The 17,445-nt window shown below is 37.2% G+C and overlaps 2 protein-coding genes across 3 annotated transcripts in view; one reads left to right on the plus strand and one right to left on the minus strand.

Moving 5' to 3' along the window:
• The window catches only part of LOC133521338 (probable chitinase 10), a 58,682-nt gene extending 58,265 nt beyond the window's left edge, over window positions 1-417 (minus strand). The window contains exon 1 of the mRNA XM_061856244.1: window positions 351-417. The gene's annotated coding sequence lies outside the window, so the exon portion shown is untranslated. The remainder of the gene's footprint in view (window positions 1-350) is intronic.
• Window positions 418-10,272, plus strand: LOC133521339 (allantoinase-like). 2 transcript variants are annotated; one of them, XM_061856249.1, is made up of 10 exons: window positions 418-506; window positions 5,192-5,343; window positions 6,221-6,335; window positions 6,543-6,689; window positions 7,025-7,085; window positions 7,195-7,288; window positions 7,894-8,107; window positions 9,396-9,525; window positions 9,789-9,994; window positions 10,099-10,272. In XM_061856249.1, exons 2-10 carry the CDS (start codon window positions 5,336-5,338, stop codon window positions 10,225-10,227), a joined length of 1,104 nt encoding a protein of 367 aa, XP_061712233.1. In that variant the 5' UTR covers window positions 418-506; window positions 5,192-5,335; the 3' UTR covers window positions 10,228-10,272. The 2 variants fall into 2 exon arrangements, with proteins under 2 accessions (XP_061712233.1, XP_061712232.1); XM_061856248.1 differs by lacking the exon at window positions 418-506 and adding an exon at window positions 2,783-3,070.
• Window positions 10,273-17,445: the final 7,173 nt, after the last annotated feature.

The raw sequence follows: 17,445 nt of genomic DNA on the forward strand, positions 1-17,445 counted from the left end.
CTGTATACCTAACTCGGCCGTCACTCAGATGAAAATTTCGTGCGACAATTTGCATTCATTCATTGACATTTAAGAAATCGTTAAGTTTTTTATCAAAGATTTCGATAAAGTTAAATGAACTCTGTTTTTTATTTCCGCAAAATATATGGCTTTCTTAACATGATTTATCCTTTTGATATTTATCTTTGAATTCTTCCAAATAATTTAGGTTGATCTACAGACTATCATAAATAAGCTAAAGCGTAATTTTATACAATTAAACGATACACCACTTTGTAACTATCAAGTGCAACATTGAGTCTGGAATCCAGTCCAAATAAATTTCCGATGTATCGAAAATAAACACTCACTTATTGCAAATAATATTACAACTCTCGATTTCCAGGAAACACAGGCTCACTTTTCACTACTCGTAGAGTATATGCCTCCGGGTTGCTTGCTGCCGGGCAGCGGGCAATAAAACACTTGCGCACTGTCCACTGCACTGGCTTGCTTTAATATAAGAGGTAAGGAGTTCTCAACCGTTGGTTTATTTTAAGGAACACATTAAAAAACTTCTGATTATGTGTTCAGTTTGAGCGTGAAATATGTTTCCTTGAAAACAGTTATGATTAAGTTACCTGAAAATACTTTGCCATGCGTTTCTTATTAGGAGTATTTCGAGCTGACCCCTTTATCTTTAAGTTAAATTAGCAAATATACTTACTATAATTTGGTGTAGGTATCTACTTAGTATTATTCCACTATAGACGAAAATTAAAAATCCAGATTGGGGAATGTGATCCCTGTTGAGAAAGTCACTAAATAGATGGATAGGATGCAGTTATATTAAACTGCTTTGTAAAAAATACTCCGCAGAGATAAAAAAAAAAATAGATACATTAATATCACAACAATTTCCGCAAGTACTGAGTGTACGGTTGTCAACTTCTGACGGACTGCAATCCGTCACTGTTGAGCTCAAGAGACCCCATAGGTGACACTCGGACAACACTGGACAGTGCTGTTATTACAATTGTTTACAGTCAATTCGCAAAAAAATACTACTATAATTCAACTATCGATTATGCATTAAAAGTTACCAATCTAGGGATCAAGTTATACCAGAAGTTCTCCTAGACTCGAGTAATATACGTTGAAGCAGTTACATAAGTATCCAATTGTAAATCTAATTGCTAGGAGTTAAGGTCTACCATTGCTCTGTTAATTGTTTTGCTGTTAGTAGTGACCCCTGCGGGCGCTCTGTGCGCCACGGTCATTGCTATGCATGCGGTGTTCCTTCCTTTTGTGTTTCTCACTGGCATTGTTTCCCGGCACTAACTCACGCGGCGAGTAACTGTAAACTGACTAAGTGGGCCCTGAAATTGGCATTGCCCTTGTTTTGAAGAGATGACCTGTACGTGTGACCTAGCGCCCAAGTTACGTCGGGGATGAGAAGAATTTAGTTAAAATCATCTTATTATTCAAGAGATAAATACTTAAGTAAAGTTCTCAATGCATCAGCCTAACGATCCAGCGAGGAAATGCTGCCAGCGTCTTCGGTACTATGCCGCAGGGGCCATTATTAGATTTGTTTTAGTTTATTTTTAATTTTATTTTAGTCATATTTTAGTTTTATTTTACTTATAGTTTTTATTTTATTATTAAGTCTTTGATTTGATTTTTAAAATTCACTTCAGTAAAGTTTAAGAATAGTTAATAACTTAGTTTTAGCCTTAGATAATTTAATTTACTCCATAGAGAGTTAATTATAAAAAAGTATTTGGCTTCGGTTATTCAAAATCAATAGATGTACAAGTACAGTTTTTTAAATGGTTTCTTAGGTATGTCTAAATAATTTAATGATTAAATTACTTAACAGCGTAGATAGCCATTAACGAATGATCAGTACCAATACTTCCAATCGATATTAAAAATACTCAAAACCTGATAAGGAAAATATCTTCTTTAAACTCATTTAACGATCATAAAGCAATTACGGGCCGAGATAGCGGGGCGTAGCATTTGGCTCAATGTTAAGGCCATTGCTAGGACCTGCCCTTTGAAGATGGCCTAGAGGAAACCGGTCAGATTATTTACCTTTGCTAGGTGTTTTGTATGAAACAAGTGCTGAGCATATTTGTAGAGCGCGGGAGCCCGGGAGCATCCGAGCCAAGTTCAAGGCGGGCCGTTGGCATTTATTGGGCTATCCGTCAGACCCGGGCTCGGACGCCCACGTTGACTATTGGGATTCACATTTTGACGTGTAATTAAATACAAAAGGTCCATTGTAATTCGATAGAGCGATGACAGGCAGTTTTTTATGCGAAACGAAAAACCTCCTCTGAGGTCGGTCGGGACTTCGGAAACAGGACTTGTTACGACACTTTGTGTAGGTACCTACCTACTTGTAAAGGCCGGTTTTATTTAGGACCTAAAACATATATGTTTAGATGTAATTGAAGACCCGTCTTAATATAATTATGGATAATGGATAAAGGCTATTAAGTCATTAAATCTTGGTTGAAACAAAGTTTTTTGTCGACAAATTAACTAAGCTTTTACCTATGTCACTGTCACAAATTGTAATTTAAAAGTAACTATAATTTATAAGTAGGCATTTTTTATGCCAGTGTAAGACACTTTTGTATTAATGTTGATGCCGAAATTTATTTTTTCACCTATTAATAAAATAGCACCATACGTCTCAAAACCTGTCTTTAATTCTCAAATTACATCAACCATACTGATCTATGTTTCAAAGCTACTTGCTTTTATCGGCGTTATCGAACTGTTTACTTTCAATAAACATAAAACTGCCCGGCGGTCTGATAATAGAATCTGTTAACAGATCCATAGCGAGATCAATAGTTCACTAGTACGTTGACGGTCGTCGTTCAGTGCGCTTGTTACTTTTAATTAGCGAGCAATGGTTTTGCCTAGCCTTCAGTTGTTTTTGAGCCAGCGCGTCGTGACGGAGGATGGAGTGTCGGATGGTGGCGTCCTCGTCAATGAAAATGGCGTTATCGAAGAGATTCTCACTCGAACACAGGTTGACAAACTTATACAAGAGAGTGATGGAAAGATAAAGGTAACATTCACGCCAAACTACTTTGTATATCATATCAGTAGCATGAATAAGACACCAATCAATTCATTATACTTCAGTTAGCAACTACATACATATGGCTACCTAATTGGACTTGTAGGTACACGCACTATAGCTTCGTATTAGGTATGTTGGTATCGCAGGTATTAGTGTTATCACATCACACTGATGCGGATGACACGCCTGCTCCGATGTTTGAGCGAGACAGCGCTATGCACGTATAGGAATAACGATGTCCAGCTTGCACACCGGAACGGTCGCGGATTTGCATCTAATGTGAAGATTGCGAAGACTACCGGTAAAATGATATGTAAACTTCGTTTGAAATTTGAAAACCCTGACTGTGACAAAACGATGCTAATTAAAAATACCTGTACATGCATATACTATACATGCATGAATAGATGCACTCAACTTGCTGATAACTTTGTTTTCCGCTTACCGCTCCAAAACTAGCTACTTTAGATTAGAATATGTTATTGTTGTAAATACATATCTTATTTCTTTATTAAGACGATAATGGAGGACCCGCGCGAAACAATACAAATGTAGAAACGTTGTCCTCATTGTCCTCTCTGGATATTAACATAATTGAAAATATTTTGACACAATTCGTTATACTATATCAACATCACAGCTATGCCCCTACGTTTGTTTTTTGTTTCGAATTTTTATTATAAGAGTTAGGAGCATTTAAAAATTTGTATGAAATCTGTTTTTCGCACCTAATTTTTACAATAATCAAAAAAAAATTAAAAAGCCAAACGTAGGTGCCCCTAGCTATGGTTAATATATACATCTAATTATGTAAAAATATTTTCCATAATGTAACGTTTGTATGGAGAAGCGGCCGTCCCCTTTCCACTTAATTATATATTGCCTATTTAATTATCACATTATTTTTGTACAAGACTGTTTTTTTCCTAATTAAATAAATAAAATCGGTCAAGTGCGAGTCGGACTCGCGCACGCGGGGTTCTATACCATTACGCAGACATGTTTGTTGTATAGGAGCCCTACTTAAATATTAATTTTATTCTGTGTTTAGTATTTGCTAGCTATAGCAATATAGCGGCAATAGAAATACATCATCTGTGAAAATTTCAACTGTCTAGCTATCACAGTTAATGAGATACACCCTGGTGACAGACAGACAGACAGACAGACGGACAGTGGAGTCTTAGTAATTGGGACCGTGCGAAGTGCGTGGTGGGGGTAAGTAAAGCGATCCCAGCGCATAAGGTGGTAAAAATTTGAACTAACTGCGGATAGCGTCTTTAACATTTCGTACAATTATATGGCTCGAAATGAAACTTTGATTTACGATTACTCCTGAAATATTCATTTAAATTGTATGGTGTAAGGGACCATTGTAATCTATATGAAATGCTTAATATAACTAACGTATTTATTTTGATAATTGTTAATAATGTATCCATGTAAATAGCTTTGCAAATGCCACATATTACGTGATCTTTTTCTAGAAGTTAAGAATGGATATCGTAAGTTATCCTTAAAAGATAGACATTTCACATCGCGGACTTTTTTGTAGACCTATGAATAAGAAACAACCCCACCATACATTGTGTTGTTATAGCTCAAACGGATTAGGCAGCGTTTTCGATTAAAGCTCCTAGCCAGCGTGATTTTTTCCGACAACATCGTTATATTTCAAACAATTTACACAAAACCTTAACAAGTTATATACTTAAGCCTTCTTCAAGAATTACTCTATTGATAGATGAAAGTCGTATGAAAATCCGTTCAGTAGTTTTTAGTTTTGGAGTAGTTTTATAAGATGTAGTGAATTGACGTTTTCCCCTAGAATTGCGGACACTAGGTTGCGTGACAGTCGTGCACGCTCCCAATAGTGTCCCGTTTTTACCCTTTGGGTATGGAACCCTAAAAATTATAAGTTAACACGTTTTTGTCTAAAACAAATGCATGTATCGTAATTAATCTGCTTAGTGCACAAACTGTCATATTATGATACGTCGTAGTTATTGAGTTTTTGCCGTTTTTGTTTCTTTTCTGTGGTTTCTTATAATTTGCCCGAACATGGCGGTTTAAAATTCCTAAAGGCATTTGACATGAAAATTTCAGGTGGTCGATGGAGGGTCGCTAGCGCTGTTGGCAGGCGTAGTGGATTCCCATGTCCACGTGAACGAACCAGGTCGCACCGCTTGGGAAGGGTTCCGGACAGCAACCACCGCCGCCGCGGTTGGCGGCATCACCACCATCGTTGACATGCCTCTGTAAGGGTCTGTAAGTCTGGACACTGCGGATGCAGGTTCTGCCAGGAGTCCGAGGAGACTGCAATGCACATTCTCTTTTCCTGTGGACCACTAATGTCAAAAAGAAGTACCTACTTAGGGCGGCATGTATTGCAATCCTATGAGGTACAGAACATTACGGCCCAAAGAATCTGGAACTTCCTGGATTCCACGGGCATTAGTAATGAACTTTAAAAGGCCTTCACAATAGATCACTGCTTGGTCGACGTGGGACTCAAAAGCCCGCAACACCCCAATAATAATAAGGGTCTGTAATACAAATAGTTTTTCTTGCCTGTAGCAGAAGGCGACGTAGTCAGGGTTATCACGTCACTAATGATGATAATTGAGTGCTGCCCTAAAACAATTATTAAACTTCGCCTCTACGAGTTTGGTCTTATACGAACACCAATGGCGCAGACATTAAAAAAAACATAAACTTATTCGAAAAAGAAAACATAAGTATAATTATTATCGAACCGGAAAATTCACGAAAATCGGTTGAGAAATGCGACCTAGAGAAATGAGAGGATAACAGCCGGCCATAAGAAGGGCCTCCGCTAGCTGGCGCGAGTGCACGGAGCGGACGAACGGGTTAACGAAAAATAGTATGAGCAACGCTAACTGAAGCGGAGGCGTGCAGCGGATTTCACCTACATATAGCACCCGCGTGCTTGCGCACGCGGCGGGCGTCCGCGTCAGCTAGCGTAGGCCCGAAAGCATTTTTGTTGAAGCTGAAATGGAGACGCTTCGCGCTTGCTCGGTCAACAATAACGTGATTCAAATACTATTTTTATTTTAATTACTTTATTTTTGATCGAGCAAGCGCTAAGACTAAAATTATCTCTGTGGTTTCCAGAAATTCCATACCGCCTACTACTACCTTGGAACACTTGAAAACCAAGGCATCGTCAGCCAAAGGCAACGTTTACGTTGACGTCGGTTTCTGGGGAGGTGTTATTCCTGGAAATCAGGTAAATAATCATTTCCACCCGCAATTGAGTCGGTCTGCTAAGATGATTCAAACAACCTGGCAAGGACATATATCTATCCTTGGAGTTTGGAGCCGCGGGAACAGGGTTTTTTTTACGTTTCGGACTTTGTGCGCGATTGCTCTAATGAGCCTCTTCCATTTCCATTTGCGAATGGATAAATTGCTCACCACTATAAAATTCTTCCAGGATTCACTGAAAGACCTGGTGAAGGCGGGCGTAGTGGGATTTAAATGCTTCCTGTGTCCCAGCGGCGTTGACGAGTTTCCAAATGTAGACGCCGCCGAACTGGAGAAATCATTTAAGGCTCTTGAAGGAACAGGATCTTTGTTAGCTGTAAGTTTTGAAATAATAATCCTAATAATACATTTGGCAATCAATTGGAGTTGTAGGCGTTCATAGGCTACGATGGCTGCTTACCATCAAGCGGGCCGTATGCTGGTTTTCCATCGTCGTGGTACTAGGACAATTTAGGAGCCTAACATCGTCATTATTTACTTTGAAAATAAGTTGGTATTGTTGAGGTACTCAATAAAATGAATTGTCATAAATTTACTTACCACGCCTTGTAGCCTTGTACGAATGCCGACATAAATAATAAAATACGAGTAGCAAGTTAAAACGTTATGTTTAACTTCGGTTTAATTAAATATTAACGTTTTTAATTAAAGTTCCACGCTGAAATGGAAGACGAAAAACCTAAAAGTGGCAGCAAGAAAAAGTTAAAAAAAGGTAAATAATAGTGCTAGTTATTTCTACCTATATTTTTGTTAACAACATGTGACAAATAAATTATATAATATAAAAAAAAAACAAAAAAAAAACTAACTATTGGTTTCAGATCCCGAAGAATACTCAACTTATCTCGAGTCACGCCCTCCGACTATGGAACTAAATGCTATTACATTAATTACGAAGTTATTACAAAATACAAAGTGAGCACCTAATACCTAATGGAAAGTACTAATAAAAGGGGATTAAGTTGTTAATATCTAACTATACGTAGATATATAGAGTTCGTGTCATCCACGATGACATGACATTACGCATCGTCGTGAAAGACACGATCTATATTCTTATACTCAAGTGTAGGAAAACATAATGTTTATCTCGAATAAAATAGTTAGCTACAGAGAAATATCAATACGTGTCTAATTTTCTGTATTTTAAATCCATTTATAAAATGATTATTGAGTTCTATATTACAAGCTTTTATTTAACTTGCAATAAACTACCTATGTATGTACGTTTGTACGGGTCACATCTTGTAAGATAAATTTAACCCACTTCCCGAATTCTGATGAAGCTGAAAACTTGCATACATATGTAAGTCGGCTGACAATGTAATATTATGGTACCATCGAGCTGATCTGATGATGGAGACAGAAGGTGGCCATAGGAACTCTGGGATAAAACAACGCAACCTAATTGTGTTTGGGGTTTTTAGAATTGTCTCGATGAGTATTAGTTGCCTGTGGTAAGAAAAGTAGGCACAGTCAGCAATAGTAACTTTTTGCCAAAAACTTATTTTCATATCCAGAGTGCGCGTGCACATAGTGCATGTGTCATCGTCCAGCGTGGTGCCGCTCCTAGAAGAAGCCCGCGTAGCGCGCCGAGCAGCCGGGCATGCAGATTGGCGCGCCGGTGTCACCGCCGAGACCTGTCACCATTACCTCACCTTCAGTGCCGACCAGATACCCAGAGGACACAGCGAGTACAAGTGCGCGCCGCCGATCAGGGATCTGGACAACAAGGTATGAGAGTTATATACTGTACCTAAAACATGTGTCATCTGCTAGCTTGATATATCCGATAAAATATTAGATATGACCTTAGCCGGTCATAAAGGGTGGAGCACTGGCGTCACCTTCGTGTCCTGTCACTACCACCTCACTTTCTGTGCTGACCAGGAGCCACAGCGAGTACAAGCGCGCGCATCCGAACAGGGATCAGGGTGCCTGGCTAAGATACGCTGTGTTTCTGTTGCACTAATATGGAAAAGTGATAGAAAGAGATTAGCGTTTCGTTCGCCACAGCGCAAATGATCGGCATCTTGGCTAGGACAACAAAGTTAGTAGGTATGAAAGTTACTTTTTACCATTGATGTAAGTATATTTAACTGGATTCACAATCAGCCGAAAAAAATGGCTCCACAAAAGTAATGCTCGAACGGCTTGAGCATGAGTTTTGCTCCCAGTCTCGTTTCGGCCGGCGACAACGACAACTGTCAAAGATGACGAAATGTTCTGTGAAAAAATGCGCTTATAATAGCAAAACAACAAGAAAAAAGGATATCATGTATTTATTTCAGTGAGTTCTATTGATATTTTAACAGAACTAATGTGAATTAATGTTGATACAAATTAACGGCTGTCACAGAACAAAAATCTATGGAGTCTACATTAGATTTTTTTATATACCATATAGGTGGCAAACAGGTATACGGCTCACCGGATGGCAAGCGATCACCGTAGCCAATGGGGTCCAGTAATACCAGGGTGTCACATACGCGTTGCCGATACGTTTTTTTGTTGTTGTACATGGGTGGGCTTTTTTATGCGTCTGAAGATGTATTTATTGTTTGCAAAACAACTGAAACTTTTTTAAAACATAACATGCGAAGGGGAAAAAATAAACCATGACAATTCTATAATAGCATCTAATGTATTGAGATTAGCTTGGGACAGCACGTGATATTACGATGTCCTTGCTAGCATGGTTGGGCCTTACCTAAGCATCTAGTCGGGCCCCAGAACTGCGAAATCTGCCACCACTACCCTTTTTAGGCTTCCGTAGCCAAATGGCAAAAAACGGAACCCTTATAGATTCGTCATGACCGTCTGTCTGTCCGATTATGTCACAGCCACTTTTTAAATTATGCCACGACGGTGACAAACAAGCGTGAGGCCCGGCCAGCCTGACCTACCATTAATCTTTGAAATCCTACTAAAATGGATGATATTGTCCTTGTATAATGTTTGTATGAATACAAATATTAAATCACCTAAATAACAGACTTATGGTATTTGTTATGGTTTACAGGAAAAACTATGGGAATATCTATTAGAAGACAAATTGGACCTGGTCGTCTCGGACCACTCGCCATGCACCCCTGAACTCAAAACGTCGAACAATTTAGAAGCCTGGGGTGGGATTTCGTCTGTCCAGTTTGGTATGTAAATGTGTAGATATTTAAGTTAGTTATGCATGTCAGGGAAATGAGATTATATTAAATAGAGAATAGATCTGACTCAGACGTCTTACAAAAAAGGCGCTTAATTGAATGTCAGGTCTGTGTGCGTGCGGTGCTAACTTACACAATCTTGCCTATACTTGGCACTTGGCAGTACCTGGGTTATGATGCCACACTAGCTATTGTTCTGATTGTCTTTAAGCAGCTCAAGAAGGTGATTTAGTTTCTTTCTCTTCCACCAGGTCTGTCGCTCTTCTGGACTGCGGCGAGTTCCCGCAAGCTAAGCCTGCCGTCCATCAGCAAGTACCTCAGCGCTGGCCCGGCCCGGCTGTGCGGCCTGCAGGACGGCAAGGGCGCTCTAAAGCCTGGGCTTGATGCCGATCTGGTGTTCTTTGACCCTGAGGCTACGTTTACGGTTACTGCTAAATCCGTGCGGCACAAAAATAAGGTTAGATAGTCAACTATTATTTCCTATATCAAGTACTTATTCTCATTAAATACTTCCAGATGTTAGTCAGTGATACTGTATACTATAAATATAATTTTTTCCAGCTAACTCCATACATCGGCAGGGAGCTACGAGGGGTGGTGAAGGAAACTTACCTGCGCGGTCGACTCATTTACGGCAACGGGGACATCATTGGAGGGCCTAGCGGAGAGCTGCTGTTGAACAAGTTTTAAGAAGACTACCTAATAGATATTAGGAATGTATTTTTTATACTACGAGTAATTTGTTTGATTTCATCTCACTTCTGGAACTTGACTTTTTTACCTCGAAATGCCTATATTCCCTTTCCCATCGATCCTTTTTTACATAATTCGTGAATATAATTATAAACGTAAGTAAAAATCTTCAATTAAGACAATTAGGTATTGAGAGAGCGCGACTGCACGCTACAATTAATGCGACTATTGCGACACAAAGTAAAACTTCAACATTTATTCAGCAAATAGGCCACAAGGGCACTTTTACACGTCAACATGGAATTTACATACAAACAAAAACAAGCACAACAACAATTATAAAATACAATAATTCATTGAAAATATTAATGCAAACTACAGTATTATTGTTTAAAGAAAAAGTAAGTAAAATATTATTATTACTTGCTTAAATATGTATAAAGTCTCTAAATGTCGAATTACAAAAAATAAACTAAAATAATAAAAATAAGAAACCGGTTCGTTTTACTCGCGCACCGAGGGTTCCGTACAAGCTTTGAATTATCTCGTGTAACTATAAAGGCGAAAGACTTGAACAGAAGTACCTATACTAAGTATAATTGTGTACTATACTGTTGTGAATGTGAAAGGGTGTTTAAGAGCAAATTTGGCCTGGCCAGCCACATAAGAGCTCATAAGAGGAAAAACCCTTGATTGCTGAGGTCGCCGTCATCGAAATCGATGTGGAGGACTATATATATATAATTGTGTACAGCGCCATCTATCGGCAAATTGTCTAACTAATTTTCGCGATGTAATGCACGTATGTTGGTTTTTCGAGGTAATTCTCTATCATGTGAACCGATTTCAAAAATTGAGCTTATATTTGAAAAAACGTGTATTTATGTAATCTCATAGAAATTTCAAGAGTATTAAACACACGTAAAGTTGGTTAAATTTCAAACAGAAATCGGAAAGATTTTTTGTTAATTAAAAAAAAAAGCTACCAAGTAGAGGTCTGATTTTATTTTTCCTGTAAAATTTATAGTAATATTAATATTATGTAAAAATTTCATAATTTTTCGTCGGTACACTTCGGAGATAAAGGGGGGGGGGGGGGGTATTTTTTTTCACATTTTCCTTCATAAATCGATTTTTTTTCTCCAAGAAAAAGAAAAAATGTTTTAGAATGTACAATTTGATAGCTTTGATAGCTTAAGTGGTTCTCGAGATATTTAGCGATGTGACAGACAGACAGACAGACGGACGGACGGACAGAGTCGCACCATAAGGTTCCTTTTGTACCTCGTTGGTACGGAAACTTTTTGAAACGGAAAATTTCGATCCCCATACTAAAAAGTGTCAAGTTTCAAGTAAAATTCATAATTTTGGAAACATTCCAAAGGCACATCAGTATTCAAAAATGTCACAATGCATAGACTATTTCACGAAGGATCTTGTATATGTATAACATTATCGTTCGTCAATCTTATATTTTATCACTTGATGCTGATTTCAAGTATGCTTTCATTTATTATTATTATTATGTAGACGTCATTCCTAGTAAATAATTTTAGTAATTTACTCTTGTAAGTTTGTTCACTGATTGCATTGCAACATTATTATAATTGCAGACCTTTCTTTATTCTGGACGGAGGCATCCGCGCAAGGGCTCGGGGTATCGTCGGCCTCTCTCTATCTGTCCGCGGGCCCCGCGCGCCTCGCCGGGCTCCAGGAGCGTAGGGGGTTCTCCAGCCCGGTCTCGACGCCGACCTCTTCTTCGATCCCAACGCTGCATTCATCGTCACGCCTGAGATCATCCGCTGCAAAAATAAAGTATATTTACTTTGTTCTTAAACAATTTCACGCAACAGGTGGCTGACGATGGCATGGCATTGAAATACTCGTATATTAATCGTCGAGGAGGAAAAATGAAGATAATTTTATTTATTAACTGTAACTAAAGAAGACAACTGTAACACAATAGGCTGGTTTCTTGTGCTACGCTATTTTTATGTTTCTTATTATGTACTGTGTGAAATGAATCAGAGCGATCCCCAATAACATTTGAAAATTTATTTGTCCTTGTTTCAATTCTAATCTATTAGCCTCACTACCTACTTATTGTTGATACCTGGCTTACTTATTTCAAACTGTAATTTAAATTCGATTTCATAGACTAGGTACATGTGGGCGGCAATCCTTGATGTTTGTTTATATGCATATTTTTAAATACTTAATTTTAATTAGATTTTAATAATCTAAAATCGATAGTTACGAATTAATATAAAAAATATTTGATTTAAAGGAGGCATAGTCAATTGACTGTTTAATTATAACTTTTATATGAGAAGCTGATCATGTTTAATTAAAATAATCACAATATTATTGTACTAAATAAACATTATTGTTAAATTATAACTTATCTTTAGACGATCTAGGAAATATTAATAATTGGGAATTGTATTGATAAACAACTATAGCTCAGGTGGTGTGGCGTGATCTCAGGTAGTCCTATCTGGAAGGGTAGGGCGGGAAAGTTTATTTAAGTGGTTGCATGCCTTTGGTTGATTCATTCTTATGCTAAGCCTAGACTGTGTAAGAGCTCTAATCGTGAATAAATAAACAAGTGAGTTATTAAGTGAAACGTCTGTTTCTTATCTTCTTTTCTATCCTAATGGATGAAGATGAGAATGTGTTACCACCCGATGACCATGCGGACCATACGAATAGTGGAACTTCGCCGACAGCAGCGGTGGGATCGCAATCCCCTATACTAGGCAGGCACCGTCGACCGGTTGCTCAACCCGACATACACCTTGCTTTGTACCTAGGTGTTTAGACAAGTTTTTTTTTTCAGATCAGCCCTTACAAGAACAGGGTTTTGCGAGGAAAAGTGATACAAACATACGTAAGGGGAAGGGGTCAACTTGTGTACGACCAACTCGTATGGGAACCGAAAGAAAAATTGCTGCTTAGTAATCTGTAAAAACCTAACAAAATTACATTTTATTCTAAAATAATTTTGACGTTCTTATTAAAAATAAAGACACAACCTGCTAGTCCTGCTACCGTAACTTACGGGCGCTTGTAAATCGCATTGCCGATACCTACTTAAAAAAAGCGGCCAAGTGCGAGTCGGACTCGCCCATGAAGGGTTCCGTACCATTTATGACGTATTACAAAAACTACTTACTAGATCTGGTTCAAACCAATTTTCGTTGGAAGTTTGCATGGTAATGTATATCATATATTTTTTTTAGATTTTTCATTCCGTTATTTTAGAAGTTACAGGGGGGGGGACACACTTTTTTTCACTTTGGAAGTGTCTCTCGCGCAAACTATTCAGTTTAGAAAAAAATGATATTAGAAACCTAAATATCATTTTTGAAGACCTATCCTTAGATACCACACACGTATGGGTTTGATGAAAAAAAATTTTTTTTTTAATTTTTATGACGTATTAAAAAAAAAACTACTTACTAGATCTCGTTCGAACCAAATTTCGGTGGAAGTTTGCATGGCAATGTATATCATATATTTTTTTTAGATTTTTCATTCTGTTATTTTAGAAGTTACGGGGGGGGGGACACACTTTTTACCACTTTGGAAGTGTCTCTCGCGCAAACTATTCACTTTTGAAAAAAGCGGCCAAGTGCGAGTCGGACTCGCGCATGAAGGGTTCCGTACCATTTAAGACGTATTAAAAAAAAATCTACTTGCTAGATCTTGTTCAACATTTTACCACTTTGGACACACATTTTACCACTTTGGAACTGTCTCTCGCGCAAACTATTCAGTTTAGAAAAAAATGATGTTAGGAACCTAAATATCATTTTTGAAGACCTATCCATAGATACCCCACACGTATGGGTTTGATGAAAAAAATTTTTTTTTAATTTATTGACGTATTAAAAAAAACTATTCACTAGATCTCGTTCAAACCAATTTTCGGTGGAAGTTTGCATGGTAATGTATATCATATATTTTTTTTAGATTTTTCATTCTGTTATTTTAGAAGTTACAGGGGGGGGGACACACATTTTTTCACTTTGGAAGTGTCTCTCGCGCAAACTATTCAGTTTAGAAAAAAATGATATTAGAAACCTAAATATAATTTTTGAAGACCTATCCATAGATACCCCACACGTATGGGTTTGATGAAAAAAATTTTTTTTTTAAATTTTTATGACGTATTAAAAAAAAAATACTTACTAGATCTCGTTCGAACCAATTTTCGGTGAAAGTTTGCATGGCAATGTATATCATATATTTTTTTTAGATTTTTCATTCTGTTATTTTAGAAGTTACAGGGGGGGGACACACATTTTTTCACTTTGGAAGTGTCTCTCGCGCAAACTATTCAGTTTAGAAAAAAATGATATTAGAAACCTAAATATCATTTTTGAAGACCTATCCATAGATACCCCACACGTATGGGTTTGATGAAATTTTTTTTTTTTTAAATTTTTATGACGTATTAAAAAAAAACTACTTACTAGATCTCGTTCGAACCAATTTTCGGTGGAAGTTTGCATGGCAATGTATATCATATATTTTTTTTAGATTTTTCATTCTGTTATTTTAGAAGTTACGGGGGGGGGGACACACTTTTTTTCACTTTGGAAGTGTCTCTCGCGCAAACTATTCAGTTTAGAAAAAAATGATATTAGAAACCTAAATATAATTTTTGAAGACCTATCCATAGATACCCCACACGTATGGGTTTGATGAAAAAAAATTTTTTTTTAAATTTTTATGACGTATTAAAAAAAAAATACTTACTAGATCTCGTTCGAACCAATTTTCGGTGGAAGTTTGCATGGCAATGTATATCATATATTTTTTTTAGATTTTTCATTCTGTTATTTTAGAAGTTACAGGGGGGGGGGACACACATTTTTTCACTTTGGAAGTGTCTCTCGCGCAAACTATTCAGTTTAGAAAAAAATGATATTAGAAACCTAAATATCATTTTTGAAGACCTATCCATAGATACCCCACACGTATGGGTTTGATGAAAAATTTTTTTTTTTAAATTTTTATGACGTATTAAAAAAAAACTACTTACTAGATCTCGTTCGAACCAATTTTCGGTGGAAGTTTGCATGGCAATGTATATCATATATTTTTTTTAGATTTTTCATTCTGTTATTTTAGAAGTTACGGGGGGGGGGACACACTTTTTACCACTTTGGAAGTGTCTCTCGCGCAAACTTTTCAGTTTAGAAAAAAATGATATTAGAAACCTCAATATCATTTTTAAAGACCTATCCATAGATACCCCACACGTATGAGTTTGATGAAAAAAGATTTTTTGAGTTTCAGTTCTAAGTATGGGGAACCCCCAAAATTTATTGTTTTTTTTCTATTTTTGTGTGAACATCATAATGCGGTTCATAGAATACATCTACTTACCAAGTTTGAACAGTATAGCTTTTATAGTTTCGGAAAAAAGTGGCTGTGACAGAATCGGACAGACAGACGGACATGACGAATCTATAAGGGTTCCGTTTTTTGCCATTTGGCTACGGAACCCTAAAAATGATATTAGAAACCTCAATATCATTTTTAAAGACCTATCCATAGACACCCCACACGTATGGGTTTGATGAAAAAAGATTTTTTGAGTTTCAGTTCTAAGTATGGGGAACCCCCAAAATTTATTGTTTTTTTTCTATTTTTGTGTAAACATCATAATGCGGTTCATAGAATACATCTACTTACCAAGTTTGAACAGTATAGCTATTATAGTTTCGGAAAAAAGTGGCTGTGACAGAATCGGACAGACAGACGGACATGACGAATCTATAAGGGTTCCGTTTTTTGCCATTTGGCTACGGAACCCTAAAAACATGAACAGATTGATAAGTAAGTACTAGATTGAAAATCCAAAGTGTTCCTATTTTGTCGTGGAATGTTGTCCAATTATTTCATATAATTTTGGGTAAAATGGGACTGCAGTGTTGTTGGTTTATCTCACATTTTGTGCTATCGTATATGTAGGTACTTTTATTTATAATTAGATTGTTTCGATTTGTGACATTCTTATATACCTATGTATTAGTAATTAGCCAGATTTTTTAAATACTAGATATAATATATGCAAGAATCCTACAAATATTCTACCCGGAAGTAGGTACTTAAGTAGAAAAAAATAACACACTTTATCTACAAACATAACGTCATTTACCTAAAATCAGTAAATATGTAGCTAATCAATCAATGTACAGTCAGCATCAAAAGTAGCGGATCAAACAAGGTTTCAAAAGTATCTATCATTCTGTTACAAATTAACAAAATATGGTGGTTATATATGTAGAACAATTAAGACGGTAAAAGATATACTTTTGAATATAAATTTTAGAGATTTATCTATATTTGGAAAAGTTATCCATAATATCAGATACCTTTGACGCGTTTGTTTCATCCGCTACTATTGATGCTGACTGTGCAAGTCCGGCGCGCGAGATACCTACATACACATATCTTAATTTGCTATCACAACTGTGGCGTTCCATGCCTAAGGGCTCCTCTACACGATGGCCCAGCGTAGGCCAGTATAAGGGACGCAGCTATGCGGTGGCATGAGATAGCAATATCACTTACTCCCTCTAATGCATAACTGCGTCCCTTGGACTGGCCTGCGCTGGGCCATCGTGTAGAGGAGCCATAAAGGGTCCTTGTGCTAGGGTTGCCATAAAATTTGCATTTTTTAAATTTAACACCACGGGGACGACGACACCAAGCTTTAAACGGGGACGTGTGGCAAGTGGCAACCCTTGCAAAATTCTGAGCATTGACGGGGACAATTTGCTTAATGACGGGGATACGGGACACCAAGCTTCAAACGGGGACATTAACGGACATTAACGCTTATTACTAAGTAATTAATTTATGTTCTCATAATAAGTGAATTGTAAAATTCTTAATGGGAATAAATGATCTTTAAACCTAAACCTACATGTCCCGGTGTACCTTATGCTCCATGCGCATATGTAAGTACATAAGGCTTCTTTGATGGAAAGCCACAAATAGTAACAATTAGTATTTTGTATAGATGCTTATTAAACGACATAGAAAATATATTTTCATAAAACTCCTACAGAAAAAAAACATTTGTAATAGGTACATACATACTTGTACCGGAAAGCATATACACCGTGTGCTGGGGAGACCCGACAAATTTTAACCACACATTCCTGAGGTCATACATAAGGAGCAAAAAATGTTATA

Source organism: Cydia pomonella, chromosome 9 (genome assembly GCF_033807575.1).
Source record: "Cydia pomonella isolate Wapato2018A chromosome 9, ilCydPomo1, whole genome shotgun sequence".
Lineage (NCBI taxonomy): Eukaryota > Metazoa > Arthropoda > Insecta > Lepidoptera > Tortricidae > Cydia > Cydia pomonella.

What these genes read in the sequence shown, in the direction of transcription:
- LOC133521339 (XM_061856248.1), top strand. Translation starts at nt 2,909, where the DNA reads ATGGTTTTGCCTAGCCTTCAGTTGTTTTTGAGCCAGCGCGTCGTGACG. An exon ending in ACCATCGTTGACATGCCTCT is followed by an intron (nt 5,344 to 6,220) that starts GTAAGGGTCTGT and finishes TGTGGTTTCCAG; the next exon opens with AAATTCCATACCGCCTACTA. An exon ending in GATTTCGTCTGTCCAGTTTG is followed by an intron (nt 9,526 to 9,788) that starts GTATGTAAATGT and finishes CTCTTCCACCAG; the next exon opens with GTCTGTCGCTCTTCTGGACT.